This window comes from Oncorhynchus keta, chromosome 20 (genome assembly GCF_023373465.1).
Source record: "Oncorhynchus keta strain PuntledgeMale-10-30-2019 chromosome 20, Oket_V2, whole genome shotgun sequence".
NCBI lineage: Eukaryota > Metazoa > Chordata > Actinopteri > Salmoniformes > Salmonidae > Oncorhynchus > Oncorhynchus keta.
The window spans coordinates 14,013,780-14,028,381 of record NC_068440.1 but is presented as its reverse complement, the minus strand read 5'-3'; the positions used below and the strand labels follow the sequence as shown (position 1 = coordinate 14,028,381).

At 43.0% G+C, this 14,602-nt stretch overlaps 1 protein-coding gene across 1 annotated transcript; it reads right to left on the bottom strand.

Annotated features, from left to right (window-relative positions):
* Positions 1-4,073: 4,073 nt before the first annotated feature.
* Positions 4,074-5,309, bottom strand: LOC118398957 (relaxin-3 receptor 1-like). The gene has a single exon (XM_035794726.1). The coding sequence runs from the start codon at positions 5,307-5,309 to the stop codon at positions 4,074-4,076; it is 1,236 nt and encodes a 411-aa protein (XP_035650619.1).
* Between the last annotated feature and the right edge of the window lie 9,293 nt (positions 5,310-14,602).

The window sequence follows — 14,602 nt, the reverse complement described above, 5'->3', positions numbered from 1 at the left end:
ATCTGTAACTTGGAGACATGCCACTGGTTAATTCAGCTCATCTGAAGTGGTTCATTGAGTACATTCTGTTGTACAACTGGTTCCCAACAGTTTAATCTGTAAATTATATCTCAATCATCTTTGAGTATATTTGAAATATGTCACTAAAAACAATTTCTTGCCAACAATGTTTGTCCCCGTTATTTAGTTTTACCTCTTGTGGAGACCACCAGATGCAGGATAATTTTAATACACTTGTCCATGATGAGGACATACACATTAGGATGATTAGAAATAATGCTAGAGGGCAATGCCAAGGTAACGGAATTACGCTTTAAAATATATTCCAAACAAAAACCATTGATTTTAAAGTTGAACAAACCATAAAACTCGATGCAGAAGGTCTCCTTTGAACAATTTAAACAGAGCATTTCACGAAAACACATTTACATGTACTTATGCGACCACGTTTTCCAGAAACTTTGTTAAATATCTGCACCAAATTAAGAGTCAAAAATGCGGATTAGGCCCTAATCTATCTCTTATTTTAACTCATGAAACATGGGACCAACACATGCATCTCCACATGTTGCATTTATATTTTTGTTCAGTATATAAATGCATAATTATGGAGATGAATATCATTCTCTTCATGATGATGTATCCTGAATAGGTACACAAAGGTAGAAATATGCATATTCTTATTTAGCATATTTGGGTATTGTTCTACACACTGGCTATTATTGTAATGAGCTCCGCCCCCAAACAAGACCACATTTGGTTTGTCCGGACCAGACCAAATCGGAAACAATCAAAGAAGTCTTTGTTTCACAAATTTGGGCATCACAGTACAGCACAGTAGAGCATAGTAGAGTACAGTACAATACAGTACATTATACTGTACTCTACTCTGGTGTGCTGTACTGTACTGCAGTAAACTCTACTCTAATTTTATTTACTGTACTGGGCTCTACTATGCTCTACTGTACTGCACTCTGATGTCCAAACTTGTGAAACATAGATGATTGGTTAAGGTTTGGTCCGGCCAGGGCGGACTGATCAAATTTCAACTCGCTTTCAACATCCATGGACATCCGGTGTCGGTCGGTGCTCATTGGGTGAGGATGCTTCTTACAGTAAGTGGAAAGAGGATAGGTGGTAGGTGTCATGGTAGGTGTCAATAAGAGCTGAGAGTATCAAGGCACAAGGCGAGACCCAGATGCAGACACAGGAGGCAGATGTTTGGAGTCTTACAATGTTTATTAATCCAAAGGGGTAGGCAAGAGAATGGTCGTGGACAGGAAAAAAGGTCAAAACCAGATCAGAGTCCAATAGGTACCAAAGAGCAGGCAGAATCAAGGTCAGGGCAGGCAGGATGAACAGGCAGGCAGGAAAGTAGTCCAGAGTCAAGCAGGGGTCAGAACCGGGAGGACTATAAAAAGAGAATAGAAAAGGAGTACGGAGAAAAACACGCTGGTTGACTTGACTAAACATACAAGACGATCTGGCACAGAGACAGGAACCACAGGGATAAATACACTGGGGAAAATATTGCGACATCTGGAGGGGGTGGAGACAATCACAGGAACAGTTGAAACAGATCAGGACATGACAGGGAGAGGTGACATTAAGTGTAGAAAGAGATAGAGAAAGTGGAAGAGAGATAGAGAGGGAGGGGTTGCCCAGACCGTTTTCACAGTCTTGCATTTACCATCAGACAACAGAAAGAGAAAAAACAGTTATGAGCTGAACATAAAATTATGCCAGTGGAAGGGTGGACAGTAGCAGGTGACCCAACTGTGGTTTGTGAGTTCTATGATTTCCCATTGTAGGCAATTCAATTGCAGTAATTCCATTACTGATTTTTCTGTAATTCTGTTACTGATTTGGTGACTGAACTACGAATTTGAATCACTTAATAATTCATAAACAAACTTGATATCAGTAAAAACAGTATAACAAATTGGTAGGTTTACCTTTACTTATTACCTCTGTGAACTTTCATTATCCTCACGAGGGAGAGAAATTACAAAATATCTTAAAGAGATGTGGGATTTTGGTAAAGGAATTACAGGGCCCAAGGCAATGTTTCTTAAACTTACAGAAGGTAAATAATTTCTCCAAAACAAAATATAAGTGTTAATATTAGTTGGCAGGGGTTTTGACTTCAACATTGTGTTTCTTGTCCCACTTTTCTTGTAAATGTAGTCTATGGCCCTTTTCCCATATTTTTAACCCCAAAAAGTATTTGCTTATTCCTAAGGAGCAATCAACTGTTGACTCAAAATGCCAGTCATATAGATCTAGCAAAGAAGTCTTAAAAATGCAACAAAAAAATGGTACCCCAACAATATCAATATACAGCATTAAAGGAAGTGGCCCACACTGGGTTTTAACTGCCAACCCCTCGTGTGTCTGACCATGCTCCTCTAACAGGACAAATAGCTTGCACCTCTTGAGCTGAGAGACATGGGTCATTTGCAATAAATATTATACAAAAAATTGTATGAGGACACCTGCTCATCGAACATCTCATTCCAAAATCATGGGAATTAATATGAAGTTGGTGCCCACTTTGCTGGTATGAAAGCCTCCACTCTTCTAGGAAGGCTTTCCACAAGATGTTGGAACATTGCTGAGGGGACTTGTTTCCATTCAGTCACAAGAGTATTAGTGAGGTCGAGCACTGACGTTGGGCGATTAGGCCCGGCTCATAGTCAGTGTTCCAATTCATCCCAAAGATCCTCGATGGGTTTGAGGTCAGGGCTCTGTGCAAGCCAGTCAAGTTCTTCCACATCAATTTCAACAAACCACTACTGTATGGACCTCACTTTGTGCACAGGGGCTTTGTCATAATGGAACAGGAAAGGGCCTTCCCCCGAACTGGTGCCACAAAGTTATCAGTGTATGCTGTAGTGTTAAGATTTCCCTTCACTGGAAGTAAGGGGCCTAGCCCGAATCATGAAAAACAGCACGAGACTATTATTCCTCCTCCACCAAACTTTACAGTTGGCACTAAGCATTCGGTCAGGTAGCGTTCTCCCGGCATCCACCAAACCCAGATTCGTCGGTCGGATTGCCAGATGGTCAAGGTTGATCCATAGCTAGTGAACGCATTTAAACTGCTCCAGAGTCGAATGGTGCGGACGCTTGGCATTGCGCATGGTGATCTTAGGCTTTGGTGCGGCTGCTCGGCCATGGAAACCCATTTCATGAAGCTCATGGCGAACAGTTATTGTACTGATGTTGCTTCCAGAGGCAGTTTGGAACTCTGTAGTGAGTGTTGCAACCGAGGTCAGACAATTTGTACACGCTATGCACCTCAGCACTCGGCTGTCCCATTCTGTGAGCTTGTGTGGCCAAGCACTTTGCGGCTGAGCCGGTGTTGCTCCTAGACGTTTCCACTTCACAATAATATCACTTACAGTTGACCAGGGCAGCTCTAGCAGGGCAGAAATTTGACGAACTGACTTGTTGGAAAGGTGGCATCCTATGAACAGTGCCACGTTAAAAGTCACTGAGCTCTTCAGTAAGGCCATTCCACAGCCAATGTTTGTCTATGGAGATTGCATGGCTGGGTGCTCGATTTTTATACAGCTGTCCTTAACAGGTGGGGCTGAAATAGCCGAATCCATTCATTTGAAGGGGTGTCCACATACTTTTATATAAATAGTGTCGTTTCTGTTTTTCTGGGGCTGAATACCTAAAGATTTTGTCTCAATAATTCATTTTACACTCCATCTCAAAATAAGATGCAATAACATGTTGTTAACTTGTTTCCTAATTTGATTTGAAATTTGATTTGCTTTCCCTTGCAATAATTAAGTTTAATTTAATAAATGATCCCACAAACTATAGAAAACAACACAATGCATAATTTGAATGGCAATAAGAAGGAATGTCCTGATGATGTTCACAAAACTTCACACCCTTGTCGTGTTCATGCAAAAGGCAACAAGGCATTTGTCTCATAATATAGATACAACTTTGTTTTTGGTAAAGGAAAAAAAGCTTTGTCATACCCATGCGAAAACACCAACACAATTGAATTGAAGCTTTAATTAATCTATGTCTGAGGTTCAGCGATATCCTCCTCAGGTGAGGTCATTGAGCGGACAGAGGCCCTTGGGACTGGGACCCAGCGATAGACTGGTAGAGGGTAGTGCTGACCTCTTGGTGTAAGACTGGGCCGTGTGGCTTTCCATATTGTTGAGCGGGATGCCCAGCTGTCCATCGCGGTTCTGGCCCTCATTGGAGTTGACTGCCGAGAGGCAGGCTTTGGAAGCGATTGCGAGACTTGACTTCAAGACCAGGGTGCGCAGGGCCTTGCGGTACTCCCTGCGAATGAGGCAGTAGATGACAGGGTTGAGACAGCAACTGGTGAAGGCCAGACAGTTGGCCAAGGGGAAGAGGTAGGTCTGGACAAAGTAGTAGGAGGGACTGATTTCTGTTAGATCTAGTTGGATCAGCGCACTCCAGAGAGTTAGCACGTTATACGGGAACCAGCAGGTGCAGAAGGAGAGCACCACAACTGCCACGGACTTGGAGACATGAGCCTGTCGCTGTGGGTTGACACCGTTCAGCTTGTGCCGGCAGAGGAAGCGCAGCAGGAGCAGGTAGGAGAGGATCATGATGAAGTAGGGCAACAGGAAGCCAAACAGAAGCCTCAGGAGTTGGTTGACAGCCAGCCAATTCGTACCTTTAGGGAAGCGGAGCAGACATGCAGTGTCATTGGCCATGCCTACTCTGTTGAGATCAGCGAACACGGCACGCGGTGCAGCAGCCACCAGTGCCCCGGCCCATATAAGTGCGGTAGTTACCCGGGAATCACAAAGCTTGTGACCGAGTGGTGCAGCGGGCTTGAGTGCAGTAGCCACTGAACAGTAGCGGGTCAAGCTCATGGCCATCAGGAAGAAGCAACTGGCATAGACGTTGAGGCCCGTCAGGAGGGACACGGCCTTGCACATGGCCAAACCAAAAGGCCAGTTGTAGTCCAGGGTGATGTCTACTGCCCAGAATGGCAGCGCCACGGAGAGTAGCAAGTCAGCCAGGGCCAGGTTGAACACAAAGAAGTTGATGGCACTCTTGACGATGGTCCGGGTGGAGCAGAGAAGGTACAGCACGAGAAGATTGCCCAGCAGTCCGCCGGTGGCCACGGCACAGTACACCACGGAGATGATGGCGCGCAGCCAGTGGGAGCCATCGCCAGGGAAGTCCAGATTGTATACCATGCTGGTGTTATGGAAGGTCAGGTGGGAATGGTTGCAGGAGGGGTCCTTGTGCAGGATCTGGTACAACATCTCAAGTCTCTGGAAGTCAGCCTCAGACATTTTGGATGTGGCCAGGAGAAAACCCACCCAAAAGAGCAGTTGAGAGAATTCTGAATTATGGCTGTGTAGAAGAAGCTGTCAAGAAGAAGCTTTTACAATGGTAAAAGACAGGTCATTCCTGGTTGGTCCGATGACAAGTTAATGTACATTTATTGATTGTCCTCCATTTCCTGCAAGAAAAGGAGATATGCATATTATTTGTCATGCCTAAAGCGACATTGCTCATCTGATTAAATGAAATGGTGTCACATATCAAAGCCATACTTGTTTGATCATTTCGGGGGATGTATTGTTATGAAAACATCCATCATAAGATTAATTTCAAAATGTATTTGAAAAACAACAAAATGGCAGCCTCACCACTGGGTTTGCCATAAATCTGAGGGATGGGGCTTGAGAAATATAACCACTCTCATATCAGTATTATCTGCGTGTGGCAAGAAGCAAGGACAATATTTAAGCTATACATGGTTATTAACAAACTATGAATTAAAACAACCTTATATTTTAGGTTATGATGGGTTATAGTTGAACTAAGCTCTTAAGGTATTTATAATTGGTATTCTTCAAAATTCTAAAAGTATTCAGACCCCTTGACTTTTCCCACATTTTACTACATTAGACTTATTCTAAAATGGATTAAATACATGTTTATCCTCATTAATCTACACACAGTACCCCATAATGACAAAGCAAAAACAGTTTTTTAAAAATGGTTTTCAAATTCAGAAATATCTCATTTACATAAGTATTCACACCCGAGTCAATACTTTGTTGAAGCACCTTTGACAGTGATTACAGCTGTGAGGTCCCATGTAGGTCAGTTGGTAGAGCATGGTGCTTGCAACACCAGGGTTGTGGGTTTGATTCACATGTGGGACCAGTCTGAAAATGTAAGCACTCACTAGTGTAAGTCACTCTGGATAAGAGTGTCTGCTAAAATGTAAATTAATATTTTTGGGTAAGTCTCTAAGAGCTTTCCACACCGAGATTGTGCAACATTTTCCCATAACTCCACAAGCTCTGTCAGATTGGTTGTTGATCATTGCTAGACAACCATTTCCAGGTCTTGCCATAGATTTCAAGTATATTTAAATCAAAACTGTAACTCGGCCACTCAGGTACATTTATTGTCTTCTTGGTAAGCAACTCCAGTGTAGATGTTTGCACTCACTGTATATAGACTTTTTGTTTTCTTTTGTACTACTGTATTATTGACTGTATGTTTTGTTTATTCCATGTGTAACTCTGTGTTGTTGTATGTGTCGCATTGCTCCGCTTTGTCTTGGCCAGGTCGCAGTTGCAAATGAGAACTTGTTCTCAACTAGCCTACCTGGTTAAATAAAGGTGAAATAAAAATAAAATAAAATCTGGCCTTGTGATTTAGGTTATTGCCATGCTGAAAGGTGAATTCATCTCCCAGTCCTTAATGATTACAAGCATACCGATAACTTGATGCAGCCACCCCTATGCTTGCAAATATGGAAACTGGTAATGTGTTGTATTGGATTCCCCCCAAACATAACACTTTGTAATAATGTTAGCACTGTTATTGCATGCAAAGTGAGTCCATGTGACTTCATGTGACTTGTTAAGCACATTTTTACTCCTGAACATATTTAGGCTTGCCATAACAAAGGGGTTGAATACATTGACTCAATATATGTGAGCTTTCATTTGTAAATTTAAAAAAATAGACCATTCCACTTTGACATTATGGGATATTGTTGGCCAGTGATAAAAACATCTACATTTAATACATTTTTAATTCAGGCTGTAACACAACAAAATGTGGAAAAAGTCAAGGGGTGTGAATACTTTCTGAAGACACTGTACTGATTTTGGAGGTTTACTACCATTGTCACACAGCGTTGCCATATGGTCTCATTGTAATTTTTTTCTCATTTTATTATGAAATTGATTTATGAAAACTTGCTTAAAATGAAGACTAACCATTCTTAACTAACCCTTGTAACGATTGCCACTCTTTCATTTAAGGAGAAATGTACACGTTTTAATCATAATCATGTATGGTATAGGAAGGAGTAGCAACGAAGTGATAGTATGGGCCATATGGAAACATCATGCAGTAAGGGAGTTTATTAACTAATTACACAATGTACATTGTAGATACAAATTCATGTTTTTAAACACCATCCATTATAACATAATGGCAAGTTGGCAAGTTGACAATTGGGTAACGTTATAATTTAATATTGAAAATGATACGCAATCATTCAAAATTAACTATGCTTATCTAGCCTATAATATTCAATTTTTATAGTTTGCATCAATGGACAGAAATAAGTACGCGGAGGCTGAAACATTGCAAACTTAGTATAGCCTACTTGCTCTGTAGGCGAAATACAATTAATTACATTTCAGCAAACAGAAAAGATCTAAGAACATTAGGCTATGCATGTTTTAGATGGATAAAATACATCTTATTTATTCAGATATTCTTTCAAATCATATCATATTCTCCGAAGTGTTATCAACAAAATATAATTGGGAAAACATATGTTTTATTGTCACATAAGTGCAGTGAAATGTGTTGTTTTACAGGTTCAGCCATAGTAGCACAGCGCCCATTGAGCAAATGAGTGTTAAGTGCCTTGCTTAAGCGCACATCGCCTCGGGAATAACGAGGCGTTATTCCTTGTTCCTGGGCCAACCGCATAACCGCTAGGCTACCTGCCGCCTGCTTTAGTTATTCAAACGAGACAGCTAATATTAGAAAAGATGCTTTATGGTCAAGCAATTTAACAAAATCAAGTAGCCTTGGTGATTCCGGAGACACGTATCCCTTTTCAGAATTGAAACAGACAAGTGCGCTTGTCATAAACATGAATTCGATCTATGTGCAATGGAAAGTTATCCAACTAACAATGACAGGAAATACATATCGGACGTGAATGTAAAAGTCTGCCTAACATTACAGATGAGCTCTCACCTGACTTGAATGGACGGTAATCAGTTCAGTGGGCTTCAGTTGCTCCGATGCCAATGTTCCACAGGTCCGCTTTTGGAGGTCCGCACCATCCGAAAAGACCACCTGCCTCCGCAGCGTTTGAATGTAGCAGTGGAACAGTTATGAACAGATGAACATAATGCAGACTGGACTGCAACCTTGCATCTGTCCCTCCCCGTTGGAGTTCCTAAATTCACACTGTCCCGCTGGTACGAAACACTTCGGAACAGTTCACTGGTGGGGACGCTCGTTTTGTAAACTACAAATAACCTGTGTGAATGACGTTTGAGAAGTGAATGCATTACTCATCGAAAGGGTTATATAACCCGATCCAATTAGCCTGGAATCCACTAACGTTGCGCGTTTAATATAGCAACTACACGTATTAAAAAATGGACTGGAATTAAGGCGACAAATTGTCGTTCTTAAATTGAACCAAGAGCCAAATAAAATGAAAACATACCCCCTGTTGCCCTTATCAAAAGTTCCACGATATCAACGAAGTCATAGCTTTACACAGTTCAAATGAACGGGGTATGCTTGGGAAAGTGAAAGGTGTGATGGCATAGTGGCCTAGAGAATATTAAACGAAAAAATGGTTCTGCCAGAACATGTAGCCAGAATTGCCTCCAACAATATCGGATTTACACTAAATAAGTGGTCTACCTTTTAATTCATGCATGTTGCCCAGTTGCAGTGAAAAACAATTTTTCAAATCAAGGCGAGGTCTACAGTGAGCTACAAAAGTATTTGGACAGTGACATATGTTGTTGTTTTCTCTGTTCTCTACCATTTAAAAAAATGATCTCCTCTAGACATAGGATCATCATTATTCACGATTCATTCAGGATTATCCTTAATCATGGTAGCATCCACATTAATTTAGACGTGTTTAGAAACATATTCTATTCTTATTTACGACAAAAGTGTCTAAAATGACACAATACATTATTTACCATTAATTTCTAATGGACACAAAATAATCTGAAATGCAACCAAAACAAACACAAATGCATCTAACAAATTGTGTTGTAATTTCTCAACAGTTCACCCGATATGGATGAAAATACCCTAAAATTAAAGCAAACAGTCTGCACTTTAACCTCATAGTCATTGTGTCATTTAAAATCCAAAGTATTGGACTACAGAGCCAAAATGACAAGAAAAATATCTATGTTCCAATACTTTTTGAGCTATGTCTGAAGGAGATTAGCATATTATTTGCTTTAAATATTATACATATAGCCTACAAACTAACTGCCTGTTTTATTCTACATTTCATATAGGCCTACACATTTGAGAAATAATCAAGCCATAGCCCACTGGGTAGGGAAGTCAATTCAACTTCTTTTCCAAGTTGATTCAACATCATTGATGTGACATGGAAACAACATTGATTCAACCATTCGTTGTATGCCCAGTGGGGAGGTTAAATTAGGCTATGTAGGCTACTCATAAAGCTATGTGTACTTAGATATCGATATTGATCAAGGTATATGACACGTTATAAATAGGCACTAGGTTATCTGTTTTCATCTATTTTTTTCAAATTGGTAATGACTTCTCTAAATTAGATTTTTCAAGAATGGGCTCTTTATTGCAGAGTCCACTGTTGATATTGGAAAGGTCATCAGCAATGAATGAGTTGATTAGATTAGCTGTGGAAAAGGCAGGGTGATACAGAGGGACTAACACAGATTATCTTATCTCTCTGCATTAAAGGCCCAGTGCCCATGTTTTATATATATTTCCACACATCGAGTTTGTAATAATATTGTGAAAATGATTATAATGCCCTCCTAGTGTAAGAGCTGTTTGGGAGGGAGTTTTGGCCTTCTGTGGTGACGTCAACATGCTTTAAATTTGTTAATAGACCAATAAGAAAAAGAGTTCCAAATCTCTTTGCCAATAAAAGAAAATCTTCATTTTCCCCCTCCCCACCCAAACCACTTCCAGACAGTCCTACAGTAGCAAAATTATTGTTTGAGAAATTGCTCTTTGCTAAGCAGCTATTTCAGTTTATTTTGTAATGTTTTAATTTAAAACAATACAATTTAGGGAATGAAATGTTATCCAGAAATGATTTGATAATGAGATAAAAACAGCTGCATTGGACCTTTAAGCCATCTCTCCCTGTCTTTAAGTAGCAGAACAAAACAAACATTTTCTCTGCATGTTTACCAGTCGATTAGGCCTACCGATGAACACGTTACGTGTGTTGACCCTACAGACTTGACCAGAGATCAGATTCCTGTCATGTAGAAGAAACAGTCACCATCTTCCTTTGAATGTAGGCATAGCCTTCATATCCATACAATAAAGTATTTAAAATACAGTAGCTGTGCGTATGTAAAATCAACGGGGAAGCCAATACACTGCTAAAGCTAACTCTCTCTCCTCTGCTCTCATCCTTCTAGACCTATCGGCTGCCTTCGATACTGTGAACCATCAGATCCTCCTCTCCACCCTCTCCGAGTTGGGCATCTCCGGTGCGGCCCACGCTTGGATTGCGTCCTACCTGACAGGTCGCTCCTACCAGGTGGCGTGGCGAGAATCTGTCTCCTCACCACGCGCTCTCACCACTGGTGTCCCCCAGGGCTCTGTTCTAGGCCCTCTCCTATTCTCGCTATACACCAAGTCACTTGGCTCTGTCATAACCTCACATGGTCTCTCCTATCATTGCTATGCAGACGACACACAATTAATCTTCTCCTTTCCCCCTTCTGATGACCAGGTGGCGAATCGCATCTCTGCATGTCTGGCAGACATATCAGTGTGGATGACGGATCACCACCTCAAGCTGAACCTCGGCAAGACGGAGCTGCTCTTCCTTCCGGGGAAGGACTGCCCGTTCCATGATCTCGCCATCACGGTTGACAACTCCATTGTGTCCTCCTCCCAGAGCGCTAAGAACCTTGGCGTGATCCTGGACAACACCCTGTCGTTCTCAACTAACATCAAGGCGGTGTCCCGTTCCTGTAGGTTCATGCTCTACAACATCCGCAGAGTACGACCCTGCCTCACACAGGAAGCGGCGCAGGTCCCAATCCAGGCACTTGTCATCTCCCGTCTTGATTACTGCAACTCGCTGTTGGCTGGGCTCCCTGCCTGTGCCATTAAACCCCTACAACTCATCCAGAACGCCGCAGCCCGTCTGGTGTTCAACCTTCCCAAGTTCTCTCACGTCACCCCGCTCCGCCGCTCTCTCCACTGGCTTCCAGTTGAAGCTCGCATCCGCTACAAGACCATGGTGCTTGCCTACGGAGCTGTGAGGGGAACGGCACCTCAGTACCTCCAGGCTCTGATCAGGCCCTACACCCAAACAAGGGCACTGCGTTCATCCACCTCTGGCCTGCTCGCCTCCCTACCACTGAGGAAGTACAGTTCCCGCTCAGCCCAGTCAAAACTGTTCGCTGCTCTGGCCCCCAATGGTGGAACAAACGTCCCTCACGACGCCAGGACAGCAGAGTCAATCACCACCTTCCGGAGACACCTGAAACCCCACCTCTTTAAGGAATACCTAGGATAGGATAAAGTAATCCTTCTCACCCCCCCCCTGCTTAAAAGATTTAGATGCACTATTGTAAAGTGGCTGTTCCACTGGATGTCATAAGGTGAATGCACCAATTTGTTAGTCGCTCTTGAGAAGAGCGTCTGCTAAATTACTTAAATGTAAATGTAAATACAGAACAAATGCCATATTACAACCTATGTGTTGTGATAATTGTGTTGCTTGCTCTTTAACCTGTTAGTTCATATGCCTTGGCCGATTTTGCAGGTTTTCCTACTTACAAAGCATGTAGAGGTCTGTAGTTTTTATCATAGGTACACTTCAACTGTGAGAGACGGAATCTAAAGTAAAAATCTAGAAAATCACATTGTATGATTTTTAACTAATTAATTTGCATTTTATTTCATGACATAAGTATTTGATCACCTACCAACCAGTAAGAACTCATTTTACTGAGGAGTGGTTTCCATCTGGCCACTCTACCATAAAGGCCTGATTGGCGGAGTGGGCAGAGATTGTGGTCCTTCTGGAAGTTTCTCCCATCTCCACATAGAAACTCTTGAGCTCTGTCAAATTGACCATTGGGTTCTTGGTCACCTCCCTGACCAAGGCCCTTCTCCCCCGATGGCTCAGTTTGGCTGGGCGGCCAGCTTGATGGAGGCCACTGTGTTCTTGGGGACTTTCAATGCTGCAGACATGTTTTGGTACCCTTCCCTATGTCTGTGTCTCTACACAAACCTGTCTCAGACTTCTAAGGACAATTCCTTCAACCTCATGGCTTGTTTTTTTTGCTCTGACATGCACTAACCGTGGGACCTTATATAGACAGGTGTGTTCCTTTCCAAATCATGTCCAATCAATTGAATTTACCACAGGTGGACTCCACTCAAGTTGTAGAAACATCTTAAGGATGATCAATGGAAACAGGATACAACTCAATTTGGAGTCTCAGAGCAAAGGGTCTGAATACATATGTAAATAAGGTTATTTCTGTTTTTATTCGTAATATATTTTCAAAAATGTCTAATAACTTGTTTTCACTTTGTCATTATGGGGTATTGTGTGTAGAGTGATGAGGAAAAACATGTATTTTATCAAACATTTATCAAATGTATGAATTTATGACTGGGTCAGAATTGCAGTTATAATCATTGGCCAGTACTGAGAATTAGGTAAAATCCCTATTTCCATGCATGGAAATAGGGATTTATGCCATACTCTTTCTGACCAGACTGCATCAGATAGATTTGCTTCACATGCTGAGACAGAGGGCCACTGTTTAGGTCGCTCAGATGCTTTCTCCAGTGAGATACAGTCAGCCTCTTGCGAATTGTAGGAAATGTATGAAACACAGAGAGACGAAAGATTCATTATTTTGTATGTTTTTTTAGGGGTGGTGGGGGTACATTTTTGACGGGAAGTTTGGCTTCCCTTGGCATCCATGAGATGATTGTGGACTACAGGAAAAGGAGGACTGAGCACCCCCTAATTTTCATCAAATGGGCTGTAGTGGAGCAGGTTGAGAGCTTCAAGTTCGTTGGTGTCCACATCACCAACAAACTATCATGGTCCAAACACACCAAGACAGTCGTGAAGAGGGCACGACAAAGCCTATTCCCCCTCAGATCCTCAAGAAATGTATACAGCTGCACCATCGAGAGCAACCTGACTGTTTGCATCACTGCCTGGTATGGGAACTGCTCGGCCTATGACCGCAAGGCACTACAGAGGGTAGTGCTTACGGCCAATACATAACTGGGACCAAGCTTCCTGCCATCCAGGATCTCTATAGCAGGCAGTGTCAGAGGAAGGCCCTAAACATTGTCAAAGACTCCAGCCACCCTAGTCATAGACTGTTCTCTCGTCTACAGCACGGCAAGTGGTACTGGAGCGCCAAGTCTAAGTTCAAAAGGCTTCTTCTTTATTAGCCTACAATAGCCTACAATCTCTGTGGGATGAAGACGCACTATATTATCCAAGGTGGACCACCAGTACTTCCCACTAAGACAGCGCACTGTCCAACCGATGCCCGGATGACCAGAGGAGGGTGACGTGTGGGCCCAATAGATCAAATGGTCGCGGACAGCAAACGTAACGTATAGACACCCAGCTGGGGGGAGTGGGCTCTGTACGTAACGCCCTCTCAATGTCCGAGTTCAGCTCCCACACTACCGGTGCCACCAGGCAGAGGCCGGGAGAATGGGAGTGGGATCCATGGACTGGTCCTCTCTGTCATACATCCGGGACAGTGCGGCTGCCTTCGCGTTCTGGGAACCTGGTCTGTAGGACAGGGTGAAAACAAAACGGGTAAAGAACATGGCCCACCTTGCCTGGCGAGGGTTCAGTCTCCTTGCCGCCTGGATGTACTCCAGATTGCAGTGGTCCGTCCAGATGAGAAAAGGGTGTTTAGCCCCCTCAAGCCAATGTCTCCACGCCTTCAAAGCCTTGACGACAGCCAACAGCTCCTGGTCCCCCATGTCATAGTTTCGCTCCCCCGGGCTGAGCTTCTTCGAAAAGAAGGCACAGGGCCGGAGCTTTGGTGGCGTACCCGACCACTGAGAGAGCATGGCTCCTATTCCAGCCTCGGACGCGTCTACCTCCACTATGAACGCCAAAGACGGATCCGGATGAGCCAGCATGAGAGCCGAGGTAAATAGAGCCCTCAGCTGACCAAAAGCCCTGTCCGACTCAGCCGACCACTGCAAACGCATCTGTCCCCCCTTCAACATTGAGGTAATGGGAGCCGCTACCTGACCAAAGCCCCAGATAAACCTCCGGTAGTAGTTGGCCAACCCTAGAAACCACTGCACC

What these genes read in the sequence shown, in the direction of transcription:
- LOC118398957 (XM_035794726.1), bottom strand. Translation starts at nt 5,309, where the DNA reads ATGTCTGAGGCTGACTTCCAGAGACTTGAGATGTTGTACCAGATCCTG.